Source organism: Propithecus coquereli, unplaced genomic scaffold (assembly GCF_000956105.1).
Source record: "Propithecus coquereli isolate 6110/MARCELLA unplaced genomic scaffold, Pcoq_1.0 Scaffold47, whole genome shotgun sequence".
Taxonomy (NCBI): domain Eukaryota; kingdom Metazoa; phylum Chordata; class Mammalia; order Primates; family Indriidae; genus Propithecus; species Propithecus coquereli.
In genome coordinates, this window is record NW_012150507.1 from 7271860 (window position 1) to 7289367 (window position 17508).

General features: G+C 42.2%; 1 protein-coding gene across 1 annotated transcript in view; it reads left to right on the forward strand.

The window, feature by feature from the left end:
* Window positions 1-1075: 1075 nt before the first annotated feature.
* The window catches only part of MAP3K1 (mitogen-activated protein kinase kinase kinase 1, E3 ubiquitin protein ligase), a 76552-nt gene continuing 60119 nt past the window's right edge, over window positions 1076-17508 (forward strand). The window contains exon 1 of the mRNA XM_012655318.1: window positions 1076-2049. Coding sequence (XP_012510772.1) covers window positions 1178-2049 — 872 coding nt within the window. The 5' untranslated portion in view covers window positions 1076-1177. The remainder of the gene's footprint in view (window positions 2050-17508) is intronic.

The following is a 17508-nucleotide window of genomic DNA, read 5'->3' on the forward strand; positions in this document are numbered from 1 at the left end:
AATCCCACTGATAAAACTTTGCTCCTCAGTTAACATACTATCCGCGAAGAGGGCTCTCGGTTTACCTATTTTCAAGAAGTTAAAGGAATTATTCTGCAGATAGTAAGGCTTTTGTCCAAATATACGAAGACTGATAAGATAGCTCTCTCTTTTCTCTGCCTGAGAACCCGCCCCCCGCCCCGTCTTAATTAATGTTTCACAAAATAAATCTAGAGACGCTGCTTCTGGGTTCCGGGAGATTTCCCCTCTAAACAAACCGGTTAGAGGAAAAGAAGGAAGGGGAGAAATAAACACAAATAGAAGCTCTACTCAGTTGGAAAAAAGGTCGAAGATTATTAACATGTAAATGTTGCTTATTCCATCCTAAAGCACCTTCTCGCGGAGAGTCCAGGGGCTAAAGGGTTCTGAACGCCGCGTGGGACAACCCGGGCCCGCAGGGGTGACGGTGGAGGGAGCCCGGCCAGTAGCCCGACCCTGCCGGGAAGAGGGACGTGCAGCCAGAGGCATCGGATTCGGGGAGGGCCAGGACCTGGCTGCGGATGACATTATCGAGCACTTCCTGGCAGAGTGCTGGTCTCCTCCCCAAACGTGCTCTATGCGGTCCTGTACACAGACGCCCTTCCCAAAGACAGCAGAAGAAAAATTAAAAATCGCCAGGGACACTCCCCGCCCCTCCCCCCGGCCAACCGTTTCTCTCTAGCCGTGGGGGGAGGAGATGGGGGGAGTCCCAAATCAGCGGCTTCATAATGTGAATTGAATAAGGTATTACAGGAAACTCTGAAGTCTTGCTATTTGTAGCACGAGGGGTGGGGGTGGGACAAAAGAGAAGGAATGGTTACTTTTTAAAAGAAAACAAAAACAAAACTTTATTTTTCAGGTCCGCTCAACGTCTGCTGAACGTTGGCTTTCTTTCGCTTTGCAGCAGGCGGCAGTCCCGGGCGCCACCTGCGCGTCCGGTGCGGAGCGGGTGGGGGTGGGAGGTTGGTCCGCGTCCGGGTCCCCCGATGCCCACTGAGGAGGGCAGCGCGAATGACAGACTGTAAACCGTCTTGCCTGCGTCCCCTTAAAGCACCACAAACCCAGCTTCCAACTAATCATTTCTTTAGGAAGCTGCAACTCCTGTTGGGAGAGCTCCCGCCGAGTCGGGGCGAGACTGCCGCAGAAAGGAAGCGGTGCGATGCTGCCGCCGAGGCTCCTCCTTTCGCCGGTGCGACTGGGACTACCTGGCGGCGCCGCGGGTGCAGCGCGCAGAGTGCGGAGCGCCCCTGCGCCGGCCACCTCCGAGCCCACCTCGGCCGCCCGCGCGCGGGCAGAGCGGACAGTGCACTCCCTCCCACCTGCGGCCGCCGCCGCCGCTGGCCCGCCCTCCACCTCTGCCTCTGCCTCCGCCTCCGCCGCGGGCCGGACCCCACGCGCCCGCCCGTGGGTCCAGGCCGGGCGCCCGGCGGGCCGCGGTCACGCAGTTGGCGCAGGAGGCCTACGCCGGCGGCGCAGCGCCCGCCCCCTGCGCTCTCCCCGCCCCCTCCCTCCCTCGCTGGGGCCGAGCGAATGTAGCCCGCGAGAGAAAATGGCGGCGGCGGCGGGGAATCGCGCCTCGTCGTCGGGATTCCCGGGCGCCCGGGCTGCGAGCCCCGAGGCAGGCGGCGGCGGAGGGGCCCTTAAGGCGAGCAGCGCGCCCGCAGCGGCCGCGGGGCTGCTGCGGGAGGCGGGCAGCGGGGGCCGCGATCGGGCGGACTGGCGGCGGCGGCAGCTGCGCAAAGTGCGGAGTGTGGAGCTGGACCAGCTGCCCGAGCCTCCGCTCTTCCTCGCCGCTTCGCCGCCGTCCTCCTCTACTTCCCCGTCACCGGAGCCCGCGGACTCGGCGGCGGGCGGGTGCAGCTTCCAGCCTGTGGCGGTGCCGCCGCCCCACGGAGCTGCGAGCCGCGGCGGCGCCCACCCTACCGAGCCAGTGGTCGTGCGGGACAGCGGCGCCTCGAGTCCCGCAGGGGCCGAGCCCGGGGAGAAGCGGGCGCCCGCCGCCGAGCCGACTCCTGCAGCGTCCCCCTCCGGGTGAGCAGCGCGGCCGGGGGCGCGGCGGGGATTTGTGGGGCGGGCAGAGGGCAATGAATGAACCCAGGGCGCCGCGCGGGGCATCCCGGGGCTCGGCGCAGCGAGGCTACGCGCCACTCGCCGGGACCCGCGCCCCTGGACACCCCTCGGCCCCTCCAGAGTCGGGCGGCGCCCCGGACCCACCCTGGGGGACTGGACAGGGACATACCGGAGAGTTTGTTATTGTTTGCAGACATGTGACAGGCGTGCGAGCGGCGCTGCGGGGACCCACTGCGAAAAGATGTGGGGGCCCAGGCTGGCTTTGTGGGGCTCCCGGAATCGGGGCTCTCGGAGGAGCCCGGGGCCCGGCAGAGGGGGCGGGGCACAGCCCAGCAGCGGCGCCCCCGGACGGGTGTCCCCGGGGTGGAGACATTGGGGGCCGAGGCCCAAGCTGGTGGCGGGCGGTGGTCAGAAAAGGGGCGGGGTAGAGGACACGGAGGGTCGTGGAGAAAGCAGCAGGTCCCCGCAGCCGTGACAGGCAGAGCCCCTCAGCCCGTCGGGGGCTCGAGCCCCTAGGCAGGTACCAGGCAGGGGCACAGACGGCGCGCCCCCAGCGCTGACCGCAAGGCTCCGGGTGGACGTCTCGGTAACGCCTGTCAAAGCGGTGCAGCGACCGCTGCAAACTCGCGGGGGCTTGCAGTCTACTAGGACGTGCGGTTTTTCTAATTGCGTCCCCTAAGGGGCTCCGAGTGTTGTTGGGAATGCGAACTGCACGGCTAAGATTTGAGTGACTTCTGTTTGGAGTTTGAATTTGGCCTTTGAAGTTTGCATTTGGCGGAGTGGTGTAAGAGCCAGGACCGGATGTGTCAGCCATTCAGTTCCAAAGCAGTGGCGACTGCTCCCCGCAGCCCCTCCGGCGTGGCTCCGGACCGCGGCGCGGGTGCGGTGCTTCCTGCGCGGTGCAGCTGCGCGGGCCGCCAGCCGAATTCCAGGGCCACGGTGCGGTGGGCTCTGGCTCAGTACGACTTCCTGGTGCACATGAAGCACAGTATGTGTAAGGTAATTGAGACCAGCAGGCGGTTCATTGACCTCGCCCTTTTTTGGCTTCTGGAAATTTTTATGTTAAAGGAAATTCTTCTAAGCGTGAGAGCCATAATTCTTGTTTTTTTTAAAAAATGCGACTAATATATGCAAAGCACAAAGTCTTGATCGGTATTTTGAGTTGCTGGAAATGTTTTTGTTATAGTCACTCGTTACCCTGTAGAATTCCGTGACCTTTATTATAGGAATAAAGTGTGTCTTATTGTGAGACGAATTTGACAGTAGGAGTCCTTGATTATCTAAAGCGATTTGTTACTTTTTTGTGCACTTGATTATTTGTTTAAAATCATGACCCGTTTATTATTTAGAAGTTGCTCCTCCCCCTAAAAAACCCTAAAGCTTGTGCTTCTGCACCGTTCCATGGGAATATTGAGACGAAAGGAGATCTGTGACTGTGAACAGTTTTCTGTGTGCACTTGCACATGTAACTTAGTCTTACAAGAGTTATGTTCCTCTGCAGTTTCCTGTTTCTGTGTAGATTGGATTGAAATTTAACTAGAATAACTCGTTGAAGGCAATTGTTACTACAAATGAACTGTAGATAAAATTTTTTAACCCTAAATTGGAGAAATTAATTTTATCTACTCTTACTAAGATGTAACTTTTTGGATACAATAAATAATTGGCAAACCTAAACATTCTAGTCATCTTAATGAGCTGTGAATATAGTATAAGGGCAATCACTGTAAAAACAATATGTATAATAGAAGTTGTTTAGTGTTGTCTGTTCACACAAAATAAGAGTATTAAGGTAGAGGCAGATAGAATTCAGGGACTAAGTAAGCCATGCTTACTATTTGCGTTTTATAACCTAGTTTTTGTTTTTACCCTCTTTGCTTAAGGAGTGGATTATAATTGCACAGTATGTGAAATAATGGGCTAGTAAGCATAATCTTTTTTAAAAAATCAATTTTATTAGCCAGAATGCTGTTGGTTCGTTCCAAATGTTATGCGTAAAGATTTCATTTATAGTAAAATGGTGATTCCCTATACTTTTGAAATACAGTGGGTTTTTTCCCAGTTTTGCTTGACAGTGGGGTTGAAATTCATTTGAATCTGATAGTATAAAAGTTTGATTATGGGGAAAAGGCTTGTATTAATTTTTTTTTGCATTTTGTGTTGCATGTTGGTTATGATACTTTATTATTTACCATTTAAATTAAAATCTTAGAAAAAACTGATTATAAGCAGTTCAATAAATTTTCAGTTGACCTTTACATTTTACCTTTTTGACAATGGTTAATTCATATTTCCAAAAGGAAAATGTAACACTGATTTTTGAAATATTTTTATGTGCCAGTAGTAGTAGAGGTCTGAAGATCCCTTCTATCTAAAGACCTATTTTTTTTTTAAGAGAATTCTGTGATTTTTGATTTTCGAATTTTTTTTTCAATTTCTGATGTTTGGTTGTAAAAAGTGTAGAAAATACACTTGTGAGGTATAAGTTATATAAATAATACACATATTAAAATAGGGGATTTTAAGTCTGTCTCTCTTCTTTAATTTATAGCTGAAATGAGTGAAAGTTTTGTGCCTGTAAGTGGCGCCCAAGGGTTTGGAATTTTTCCTTACATTACAGAATTAAGGGCTTTTTCTTCCTATTTACTGTCTTTGAAGAAAAATTACAGTGTTACTCTCCATTTAACAGGCTATTGTAAGTTTGGTAGATATAATTACTCCATCCTATTTTTGTAACTTAAAAAAACCAAACTATCAATTTGCTGGCCCCATGAAAGAACAAGATATGCTGTACTTGTTAATGTTAGTTTTTGTTTAAAACTAAAGATATTTCATAGGCTGCTTTTATATCCTGATATAGCCTTCAGATTTCACTTCCTTTTAAAAGCTGTTAGGCTACAAATATAATTTAGTGACCTCTTACTAGAGAGAAGATAAAAGAACGTTATAAATTGGTGATTTTATAAAACAACAAAGGTGGTCACATAAGTTAGTATCCCATGAATTTGTAAATTTTGTAGTTATGAATCGTCTCCAAGTTCCATTTTAAATCAGGTAAGAAAATTAATGCATTCTTCAAAGATTAACCTTATTAAATATAATTCTGGAAGAGAAATATCAGAACTAGAATTGTTGCCAACTTTTGTTTTCTTTTCATATCTGATTTTGGCAAGGGTGACTGGTTAACCAACATTCCTTAATATATGATTTCCAATACACTATAATAACTCCATTTTGTTAGATACGAAAAACAGGAAGTAGCCCTGTTCATTGATATTCTTTCATATCTTCTATAGCACTTCAAGCATAATATGTTACATGTTTAATAAATGGTCACTGACTTGTCAACTTGAAAATTTTAAAATATGGAAATAAAGGAGTGTTCTTTTGCTTTCAACAAGAGAAAACAAAACAAAACGAAACAAAAAACAGCTACAGCTTGCCTAGGCTGAGTCTGCTAATCAGTCCTTGACACTGGCTGTGTGCATTCCAAAGGAAGAAATGATGGGGTGGCAAGATTGTTAATGGGGAATGGATTATCCTGAGGAAAAATATGGGGCACTGAGAAGTGCTCTGAGTTAGAAAACACCACTTTTGCACTTTGTACCCCATTCATCTTCCTGGGTTGAGGAGTATCTCTTGGTACCGAAAGCAATGGGAAAATATCGTGGAAAGTAATAGTCTCTGGAGGCTGCATAAGAATTGCATGTATATTGCACCTCTAACCTTAAAATGCTTTGCTTATATCAGATATACCAAGTATATTCCTTAGACTTGGTTGTTTTCCTTAGTCCTGGCCTCTTTTTATATCCTAAGTCAAAGGTTAGAGCAACTTAAAAATGTAAATGGGTAAATATTAATACGAGGAAATGTGCAGTATTAGGAATAACCCAAAATTGTCTTTCATAGGAAATAATTTTAAGAACATTTTTAATCATGAAAGAAATAATCAGGACTGGAATTAAAGTAAATGGTTCTTTGCAAAGCAGTAAGATTAGTCAGGTGCTCTTTTCAAATTGTAAAACTATAAGGATTTTACTTGTGGTTTAAAACATGTTCATTGAGCATATAGGTATACTTAAATACCTTTTATATAGTAGCCTTCCTTGCTTTCTATGTGTCAGGCAAATTATATATATTCTCATTTAATCATCACTGCAGCCTTCTAAGGTGTTGTAATTCCTATTTGTGGGAGACGATAACTCATCTGAGATGGTAAAGCCCCATGATCACACAACTAGAAGACAGAGCTAGGACTCAACCCCAAGTTAGTCTGACTCTACAGTCCATTTCTTTCTACTACTCTATGCTTCTTTCATTTTCTTTTTCAATTTAACAATCAAACTAATTGATGGTTTTTAAAGAGGAAGTTGTTCTGCAGGAGTTCTAATATGCTGCTAGCTAGGTCTCTATGCAATGCTATGTTTTGTCTAATGATATGTATATACTACATATCTGTCTGTAACCTGGCCTTGAACGTGTGATACAAGTAAACTGTTTTTAGATCACCCTATCATGTCAGGCAAAGAAGATAAATGATTAATTTTTAATGTTTTTTAGATTTATTGATTTGTGCGGTATTGTAAGAGAAAGGAGATAAAGAAGCTGGAATTAACATTACTCAACTTAATCATCACACAGGAAGAGAAACTTACAGTATTGTTGGATCCTACCCCTTTGTTATTGTTTTAGATTTCAGTCATTCAGTATTTATGAACCCCTGCAAGGTGGTCTGGTGGTAGAGAAAAAGATCTCTGCACAGCCTCCGTTTCTGTGGATAGATTGTAGTATGAACGTGCTCTGCAATACCAGGTTAAGTGCTGTAAGAAAGATGGAAACACAGAGGGACACCCAGATTACAATTAGTGCTCTGAATCTCCTCTGCAGCACTCCACGCTGTATTCCTGTGATGAGTCCAGTGATACCTCCTTAACTTTCTGAGGAATTAATTCACCTTCCAGGTCAGTTAAGAGTAGTAGGTTTGTCCTACCTTCTGCTTTTACATTTGGCCTGCTGGTTTTTGCGCCTTTGGTTCCTTTCCCTTCTCTTGGGACAGATACATGCTGTAGTTTTGGGTCACAATAATGGAAAAAGGAATCTGGACACAGATGAGTTTCAAACTATTTCTGCCTACTGTCTTAAGAGGAATATATACAGAATTGCAAGTTCAGGCGTGATTTTGTTTTTTCTTGCAAGAGAAAATTAAAATGAAGGTATGGGGAGCAAGAAATTCAATATCTGCCAATGCTAGTTCTAAAATTCAGTCTTTATTAGTAACAGCAACTCTGCTAGTTAGAAAACAATGTAGGGAAATGTAAAAGATGCTCTAGGGCGTAAGATGATCAAGAAGATAGCCTTGTCCTTATTTACTCTATGGCATGTCACAGTTGATTTAGGTATATTTGGAATGGAAGGGAGTTCTATATCCTTAGTGATTGAGTCCTTAGGAATACCAGGCTGATTAGTTTGATTAAAGTGTAGAATTCTAAGGAGAGTTGTTAAAACTAACCAAGTGTATATTTCTAAAGTATACATTTGTCACCTGAGCATTATTAATGAGGCCATCAGACATCTTAAAGACTGAAGGAAGTCTGGAGCCACATGGTATAGCTTACACAGCACTGTAGTTAATCCCATTAACTAAGTTTATCAAGTGTAGGCACAATGATGGTGGGTGTATGTGGAGTTAGGAGAGGGTAGATACTGGACTGTAAGTGGAACCTCTGCTCTTGACAAATAAGTGTTATCATTGCCCTTCCTTCCATTCTTCTGTCGTTCTATCATATGGGGTCTTGCTATGTTGTGCAGGCTGGATTTGAACTCCTGAGCACAAGTGATCCTCCTGCTTCAGCCTCCCGAGTAGCTGGGACTACAGGTGTTAACCACTGTGCCCAGCTTTACTTTTCTCTATTGCCTAAACAATCATTTAAGTGATATTCCATCAAATAACCTTCAGACTGGCCTTATAGCACTCTGAATATTAAATATCGGTTGTTAACAGATCAGGAATTTTGTCTCATTCTTTGTACCATCTCCCAGCAGCTAGACTAGTGTCTGACACCCGTAAATATTAGGTGCCCAGGAATGTTACTGTGACTTAGTTTTCCTAAAGTGGTTATTTTTAAATTAGTGTATCAGAAGATTACAATAACTTACCGTAGCATTGTTTTAATCATGATCTAGCTAAATACAAGTTTTGAAGGTAAGAACTTGCTCATCAATTTTTATACATTTCTTGGTATTTAGTAGCAGTAATTGGTATTTAACAAGCATTGATAATGTTGACCAATTTTATATAATGTAAAACCCTGAGATCCTCAGAGTTGATCCTAGGCCTTTTCTCATTCTGTCTCCTCCTCCCCCACTCCAGTCTCATTAATGCCCTTAGATCAGTTACTGGCCATTCACAAATGATTACGGAATTTCTTTTCCTAGCCGTGACCTCTCCTAAAGTCCAGACCTGTACCTGACTACATGACACTTCCATATTCAGTTGTCTAAAACCAAATTCATGGTCTTCCCTAAACCTTCTCCTAACGTGTTCCCTGCTTGTTAAATAGCAGAACATAACCTAGGAGTCATCCTTCATACCTCCTGCTCCTCCCACCTCCTCAGATTCAGTCCACCCTCAGTGCTGGCGATCTGACCTGTCACCATACCCCAAGTCCAGGTGCGCATCCTCCCTCAGTTACACTAACGGGGTCACTGCCTCAATTGCTCCGCATGCCCTACTTTCTCCCTTCCAGTCTGCAATTCATACTGTGCGGTCAGAGCGATCATTTCAGAATGTAAATCTGATCATAACTTCCTCCCCTCTAGAAAAGTAAACAAAATTAAATTAAATTTTAAGACTTCCAAATGCTTGCTACTTGGATAAAGACCAGAGAATCCTTAACATGCCTTACCAGGTCCTTGCCTGGTCGGGCCCCTGCCTGCCTCTCCAGGCCCGTCTCAGCTCACACTTGCCCTTGTCCTCTGCAAGGACTGCCTCCCTTGCTTTCCTCAAACTCAGCTCACTGCCTCCTGCCATAGGGCCTTTGTGTGCTCTTTCTGCCAGGAACGTTCTTTCTCTAGTCCCTACAGCAGCTCCTCATTGTTGAGATCTTAACTCATTGACACTTCCTCAGGGAAGCCTTCCCTGATCGCCCAGACTGGCTTTGTAGCACAATGTCCCTACTGTCAGTGTTGTGATTTTATATCTGTTATTTCATTTGATGAGCGACTGCCTTCTTCAGAAGGCCGTAAGACTGAGTGGGCAGGGTCTGTGGCTGGGTAGGGACCCAGCACCTAGCAAAATGCCTGGCATAGAGTAGATACTCACTTGGTTAATATTTGTTGAATAAATGAATGAGAGGGATAATAGGATGGCATGTTCAGCCTAGTGGGTCATCTGTTCTTCCCCTTTGGTCAGACATAGTTTAGGACCTAGCCAAGAAGGGGTTAAATGGCAAAATATTTAGACTATTGGTGTCTCCAAATTGTAGGTTTACAATAGACTCATTGGGAGGTATTTGGACTTGTAGACACACCTAGTGCCTTGAGTGAAGTGGGATGGCTTAACGTATAGAGCAAATAGCTATACTGCATGATAATTTTATAGGTAAGAAGAGTTTGCTATGTGTATATAATTCTTATGTACTTCCTAAGGAATTGGAAGTGCATGCATATATGAATAAATAGACACTTAAAAGTGTCATGCATTAATACAATTATTCCTTTTTTTCAAGTTCTCAGAATGTTATCTAAATTTAAGATACTACTTTTAGGATTCTTGTCTTGATAACCTTAGTTCATCCAAAACTCATTTGGTCATAATTCAACTTGGGATAGGTAGAGGTTCACATTTGCATTAAAGGAAAGATTTGCTAGGCAAGTACTATGTGAGATTGCAGGAGCCAAGAACCCATGTAACAGAAAACGTTTTAAAGTTTACCAGTGGTAACTAAACCCAGTAGCCTCCCTTATCTAGAACATGGTTTAGCACTAAGAAGTAAAAAAAAAAAAAAATGCTCTGAGCAGCCAAAGATCCTGTAACAATATCTGTGCTTTGAAGTTCTTTGATTTTACACTTACAAGAGTTCCAAGAGCGTTTGCTCAGGATTGACACTTAAGATGTTGTTCTTGTAGTCTGGTTCACTTGGTGTCGCTAACTTGCAGCAATTAGAAGGCATGGCAGCCTGAGTCCTGCAAGATGTAGGTTACCTGAAGGCAGCAGTGTTGGGAGACCTGACAGCGAGATAGGAGAGGGAGAAGAGGACATTGAAACATTGCAATTGGGAGCCACCTGGTGTTGGTACTCTACCTGGGTATCCTCTATAATTAAAAAAATTTATTAAATCATGGCACTATTTAACATTGCTTTTCAGGCATCAATTTCCTAATTTATAAAATGAGTGTTATCAAGACTATACATGATTTTTATTTATAAGGATGACAATTTATAAGAAATTGTCAAGTTATTATATCCTCAGTGAATTAAAGTTAGAAAGCTTGTAATATATATTAAGGAAAATTTTTATCCAAGATAATCGTAGAAAGTATTTTGATCCTTGAAGTGATAAATCTCTAAATTAATCTGGAAGATATATTTTGTAACCTTGATTATACTGAATAAATAAGGTGTACTTTAGAATTACATAAAATTGGATGCTTCTCATTAGAAATGTCTTGTGGATTGTCTGTGTGGACAAGTCTTTTTGTTTTATTTATTGGCCTGAGTTATTTTTATACCCTGCAATTTCTTTAAAATACCAGTTAATCACCACCACCGGTATATACTGACCTGTTTCCTAGTTAGGTTGTGAGGAGTCAGGCACTAAGCTCCAGTTTTGTAGCATTGACCAACTTATTTAATTACTGCAAGGTTTTTGGTTTAATGAGATGGTTACTTGCACAAATATTCTTAATGTCTACATGTTCTAAGACGATACTTGTGTTTTGAAACAGGCATTTCACAGTTTATTCTTCATTTTTTTCCCCCAATATATCTTTATCAGTTGGCTATGTGTATTATTTATTTTCTGGATTTGTATTGCGACTCTTAAATTGTTTTTAGGTAATAAGCCAGATTATTTTCATGAAACCTTAGATTTTAAAAAAGGTATGGTAAATTAATGTAGATATTAATATTCCTAGAAAAGTTTTAGTGTTTTAATCTAAATGTATTTTGAATTTTGAAAAATATGTTGTGAGTATTCCAGTACACTGGCATCTCTGTGCTGTTAGACTTCATTGTTATAAGGTGCTAATGGTATTTCTAGGATTCAGAATTTATGGAATTAAACTTTATTAATAAAATGATTAGATAGTCTTTTTGAAACAATAAAACTATTTTTTTAAATTTTATCTCTGTCATTTAACAAACAGGACCATACCATACATGCTGCTATACAGTCTGCTTTTTTTGTTAGCAGTATTTCATTATCTTGGTGAACAAACAGCTATCTTTTTAATGACTGCATAGTATTCCATCATGTGGATGTCTCATTAATTAACCAGTTTTCTATTTTTAAACATTTACATTGTTTGCTTTTTGGTTGTTATATTAAACTTCAGTGACTACCCTGGTACAAGCATTTTCATATAGTTGTGCATTTAGTTCTGTAAAATAAATATTCAGAAGTGAAATTGAGTCAAAGGGCATGCATATTTTAAAATTTGATCATATAGGCAAGTTGCCCTGTAAAATATTGTGCCAGTTTGCATTTACCTCACAGTATATGACAGTGCCCATCGCCCACATTCTTGCCAACATTATGTGTCATCAGTCTTCCATTTTTGCCAGTCTGGTGGATGAAAGGTGGTTTCTCATTTTAATTTTAAATTCCTAGCTTTTTAGCATCCTTGTGCATCTTATATTTATTGACAATTCCATACTTCTTTTGCGTATTTTTTTTCACACATGGAAGAACATTGTTTATTTTTTTCTTATTGATTTATATGCACTCTTTGTACACAAGAAATAAGTTGTGACACTTGTTGCAATTGTTTTCCTCTGCTTTTGTGTCATGAATTAAAACTTTGATTATGGTATTTTTCCATTAAGAAGTTTTACGTTGTGTTTTCCAATTTCAATTCTTTCTCTTAGGACTTCTGTGTTTAGGTCATACAGAAAGGCCTTCCAGAGGCAGTGCTGTATAGTGATTAAGAAAACAAGAGCGTTTCACCGCTGTCAAACAGTCTTAGAAGTTACTTAGCTTTTTTATACTCCGGTTTCTTTGACTGTAAAATGAAGATGATAATATTATCTACTTCAGAGTTGTTGTGAAGACTAAAAGAATTCATGTTTGTGTAGATCTTAAAACATTGCTTGGTAAATTGTGAACACTACATAAAAATAGCTACTATTATTCCCTACTGCAAGATTTCTAATAGTATTTTTATGGGTTTTTAAAAATACTTTCATCTCGATCCATTTGAAGTTTGAGGGTGACTTATGGCTCTAACTTTATTTTCTTCAAATGGTTGACTAGGTGTCTCAGCACTATTTATTGAGTAAAAATGCTCTTCTTTTTTCCTGAATTAAAATAATGTTTTAGTTCAGAAATTCTAAAATACATTTATTTTAGATCTTTTTCTTGCTTTAAGTTTCTATATTCCTAAATAACCAAATTTCAAGTTTTATAGAAAGATTAAAGGGAAGCCAGTTGTTGACCAGAAAGAAAAGTATATGTCAGCTTATCAGCTATATCTCTGCTTAATCATTCTTACTGATATTTTGGTGCCTAAAATGTATTAGCTTCTGTGACAGAATCCTGCATGCAGCCGTCTCTGGGCTGATTCCTCTAGGAGGGACAGCTCTGCCAGGCACTGCAGCTGTGACGTGTCCAAACTGAACCCCTGTCCTCCAGCCTCTTCCTCCTTGCACTCAGCTCTCCTTGTTGTTCTGGGAGCCCATCTGGGTGAACGCTGTCACCATTTCCCTAATTGCTCTGCTCTTACTCCTCCAACTTTCTCACCTTCAACTTCCAGTCTGTCTCCGGTTTTGTTGTTGTCCCTCTCCTGCTACTCTTAGAATCCGCCCACCCTTCTCCACTGCCATGGCTGCTAACCCAGGGTTGGGCCACTGTCAGCCTTTTCTTCATCCTCAGAATGAAGTCCAGATTCCTTAACGTAGCTGAGAAGCCTCTGGCCATCAGGCTCTGCCCACCTTTCGGCAACCCCTTCCAGAGCCCCCTGCTCTAGACATTTGGTATCACACTCATATCTTTATTCCTCCAGCCAACCCTTCTTTCTCAATGTCCTGAATGTTCTTTCCTCTATCTGGAATGCTCATTTTGTCTCCTCTGTGAGATTTTTCGAATGTTTTTATTCCCTTTGAAATAAAGAATTATTGGCATTCCACTAAAAATATATGTGGCTATTTGTAGAAGTCAGTACTATACTGTGAATTCTGAACTCTTAAAGTTTCTCAATATTTGAGTTAGATTTGCCACTTTTAAGCAAAGTTTTTTCTCTGTCATTGTACATGTAATCGTATCTCTCTGACCAACAGTGTTTACAAAGAGGTGTTTGTAAAGCATACTTTATTATAAAGTGAATCACATTTCCTTACTAATTTATGTTAAAATTTCAGAGGTGTAATCTCAGGGAAAAAAATTTGGTGCCAAGCCACATGTTACTGTCTTTGAGAATAATCAAGGCCATTATGGCCTGGGCATCACAAGGTTTATGTTAGCTACAAGGCCTCCACGGACAAAGTCCCAGCAAGCTGACAGATTGTAGGTAAACATGCACATCAGATGTGGGGTCACTCAAATCCCTTTTTGTCTGGCCTATGGGTGTTGTTTCTCAAGAAATGAAAGAGCAGAGTGGTAAGCATGCCTGGGTGAGTATCTTCTTGGCAGTCCTGCTGTCACTCCTGACAGATGTCATGCCTTCAGGAAACACTCCCAGTGACTGCTGTGAGCCAGGCACCAAGGTGCTGGGGACCCAGCAGGGAGGAAATCTCCATCCTGCAGCCACTTAGTCTGTGGAGGAATTTACCTGTTGTTAGAGGTAGTGCAGGTGGTGGGGGCCTCAGTCAGCTCGGCATGGGGAAGGTGCGTGGGAACTGGGAGGTGGAGCACCGCATCCGAATAAGCACGGAGGAGTGAAACAGGTGAAAGGACCCTGCAACCCTGCAGGGAGGTTTTGTGGCCTGGACATGGGTGGAGGACACACAAGCCTGGAAATCAGCAGTCGTAGGACCATGTGGAGAGTTGCAGGTATAGCTCAGGTCGCTCCATCTGGATGGAGAATGGTGTGGACTAGGCTCAGGGACCTAGCTGGGGACAGAGAGAGAACCAGGCAGAGCCTTGTATTGCTCCCACTGGCCAATCCTTAGATCTCAGTGCTTAGAACAAAATAAAAAGCCTTTGTAGCTAGATAGGTAACCACAGTGTGCTGGGAAGTGGGTCAGGAGGCCCAAAGAAGTAGTTACATCAGAGCTGGCAGGACAGTCTGAGGCCCCATGTCTGGAGCCATGGGTCTTGCAGTTCCAGTAGCTCCCCAAAGATGCAGAGGTTCACACGTTGGGAAGTGTTCTCATACAAAACGAATTCTATCCACTCTGGTCCTAAAGTTGGTTTTGGAACTGCACGTTTCCATTTCAGAGACAGCACAGTGTAGTGACTAATAACCTGGGCCCTAGGAGTCAAATCTGTTAGCTACTTAGTACCATTGGACTCTAGGGAAATCACTCCTCTAAACCTCGAATTTCTCATCTCTTAAATGGGTTTAGTGCTGGTAATTAGATGAGATAATGAAGCACGATTCCTGACCCAGAAAACTATTGTTAATATTAACTGTGGATAATACTACTGCAAGGAACTATGAAAACTCACTACTTACACCTTTAACCATACAGATGAGGATGAGGTTAAGAGACTTACTCAAGATTGCCATGCTAGTTACCATGAGTTTAGCAAAGGCAGTGTGTGTAAATTATGCATCATCTTGGTAATTCATTTTTCCCTGTTATTTTGGAATGATTTACTAGAAAAACAGAAAACTGCAACTTTCAAAATTCTGTGATGTGGCATAAAGCATCTCATCAGTAGTAGATAAATCAGGGTTCTCATCTCTTTGTCACCTAAGGCAGGTCTCCTGGGTCTTATTTCTTATCTGTGAAAAGAAGAGTTTGGCTTCCATAATCTCTTAGCTCCCTTCAAGCTCTAGCAACTTGCCAGAAATTTAACTTGAAAATTATTTCCTGTGGCTAAATTTAGCTGTAATTATTGAAACAACAATTAGGTTTTTTTTGTTTTTTTTTGAGACAGAGTCTCCTCTTTTACCTGGGCTAGAGTGAGTGCCATGGCGTCAGCCTAGCTCACAGCAACCTCACACTCCTGGGCTCAAGCAATCCTTCTGCCTCAGCCTCCCGAGTAGCTGGGACTACAGGCATGCGCCACCATGCCCGGCTAATTTTTTCTATATATTTTTAGTTGGCCGATTAATTAATTTATTTTTTTTTATTTTTAGTAGAGACAGGGTCTCGCTCTTGCTCAGGCTGGTTTCGAACTCCTGAGCTCAAACAATCTGCCCGCCTCGGCCTCCCAAAGTGCTAGGATTACAGGCATGAGCCACCGTGCCGGCCAACAATCAGTTTTTTGAACTTACACATTCTTGGAATTTTACACCTGGGTACAAACTATACAGAGATATACAGATGAAAGGCAAGAAAGGTTCAGAACAAAAATCAAATTTGTTAAACAACATTAAATGATGAGAAAAATATTTTTTAAAAGTTTATAACTATGCTGGGAGAATATTATTTTGCAAAGTGGAGAAAAATTAGGGCAAAGTAACTAGCATGTTTGTGTTCAGCAAATACTACCTATTTGGGGACCAGTTTTGAAAATAACTTTAAATCTGGTTTTGGTAACTTTACTGTTAAAAGCTACCTTTTTCTTCTCAACTTTAATCGTGTAAAGAAAGGACATTCACCAAGGATAACCTGTAATAAGCAAAGCAATCCTTTGACTTCTTCCTTTGTTTGTGAAGACCTTTTCATAAATACACATATGTATGCATCCTTTTTGTTTTTTAGTTGCACTGGCATTGCTCAGTGACATTTAGTTGCATCGTTTCCTAATTGTGAAAAGTCACATTTATTTATATTTTGGGGATTCTTTTCACGTAATTTGGACAGAGTTGGCACTTAGTGGAAAATGTAAATTTTTCTGTGAATCCTTTTATTTTTCTTATTAGTAAGTTGGGGCTCAAGTTCTAGAAAATTATGACTTTTAAGTAGATTTGAAAGAAGACTGTTCAACTGATTTAACCATCGTGATTGCACCAACTTAAAGCATATTCACACTAACGTTCTTGCCAGTTGCTGTTTTCATACACAGAATTGAAGCTGGTCATAATTCATTGCTGAGCACACAAACATTCAGCAGTAATTCCTTTTTGTCTTAGATTCCTGGTAGTGCAGAACACCTGCCCTTTCCTGCTTCCATCACAACCTGTGCAGTTCCCTAGTTCTTATTGTTGTGATCGATTAGTTATTCAGATATTTATGTAGGTACATACTTTGTGCTACTGGCACATGATTTCCAGATGAGGCCGTGGTAAGGAATAAAGTGTTTTTGGATTTTGGTCACTTTAGCACCATTTCTAGCTCAGCGGTCCCCAACCTTTTTGGCACCAGGGACTATTTTCACAGAAGACAAGTTTTCCACGGACCAGGGCATGAGGGGGGAGATGATTTCGGGATGATTCAAGTGCGTTACATTTATTGTGCACTTTATTTCTATTATTATTACATTATAATATATAATGAAATAATTATACAACGCACCATAGGTTGAGGACTCCTTTAGCCTGTTGTGACTGTTTTTGATAACTGGCTGTAGGTTTTGTTCACCAATAAATAAGGCAGCTAGACTGTCATCTGCACGATGCAAACTGAAATCATCCTGCAGTTTTATAAGTGGATAGTAGAACATTCCCTCCACTGCAAGAGGATTTGCTAGGAGAGTTTTAAATACTGCCAAAGACACATGAGAACAAAGCCTTCCCTTTTGGAGCTCAGGTCCATAAAGGCAGTTTTGACATCAAAGAGAAAAAGTTTATGCTCAAGAACTCCTTGCTTTCTCTTCTCCCTGTTACTCCTTGGACCAAGTTTTGCTGATAAGATATAAAACCATTAGTGTCTAAAGTCAGCTTATCTCTGAATCCAACAACTTGCTAAAGAAAAGTGTTCAGAATTACACTGTGTAATGTAATGCTTTATTCTTGTCGAATGTTCCCCCAAAACAGCAAATGTCACAGATTTTAATTACTGAAAACAAATTATTAGAAATTTCTTACCCAAGTAGAGAAAATGGTTGGCCAAATGAAATTTTTTCCAAGTTCTGTCTCTATTTCTTTTTTCTCTCTCCCTTTTCTCTCGCTTAAACACATACACACACCACCTCCCCCCAGCACCCATACGTG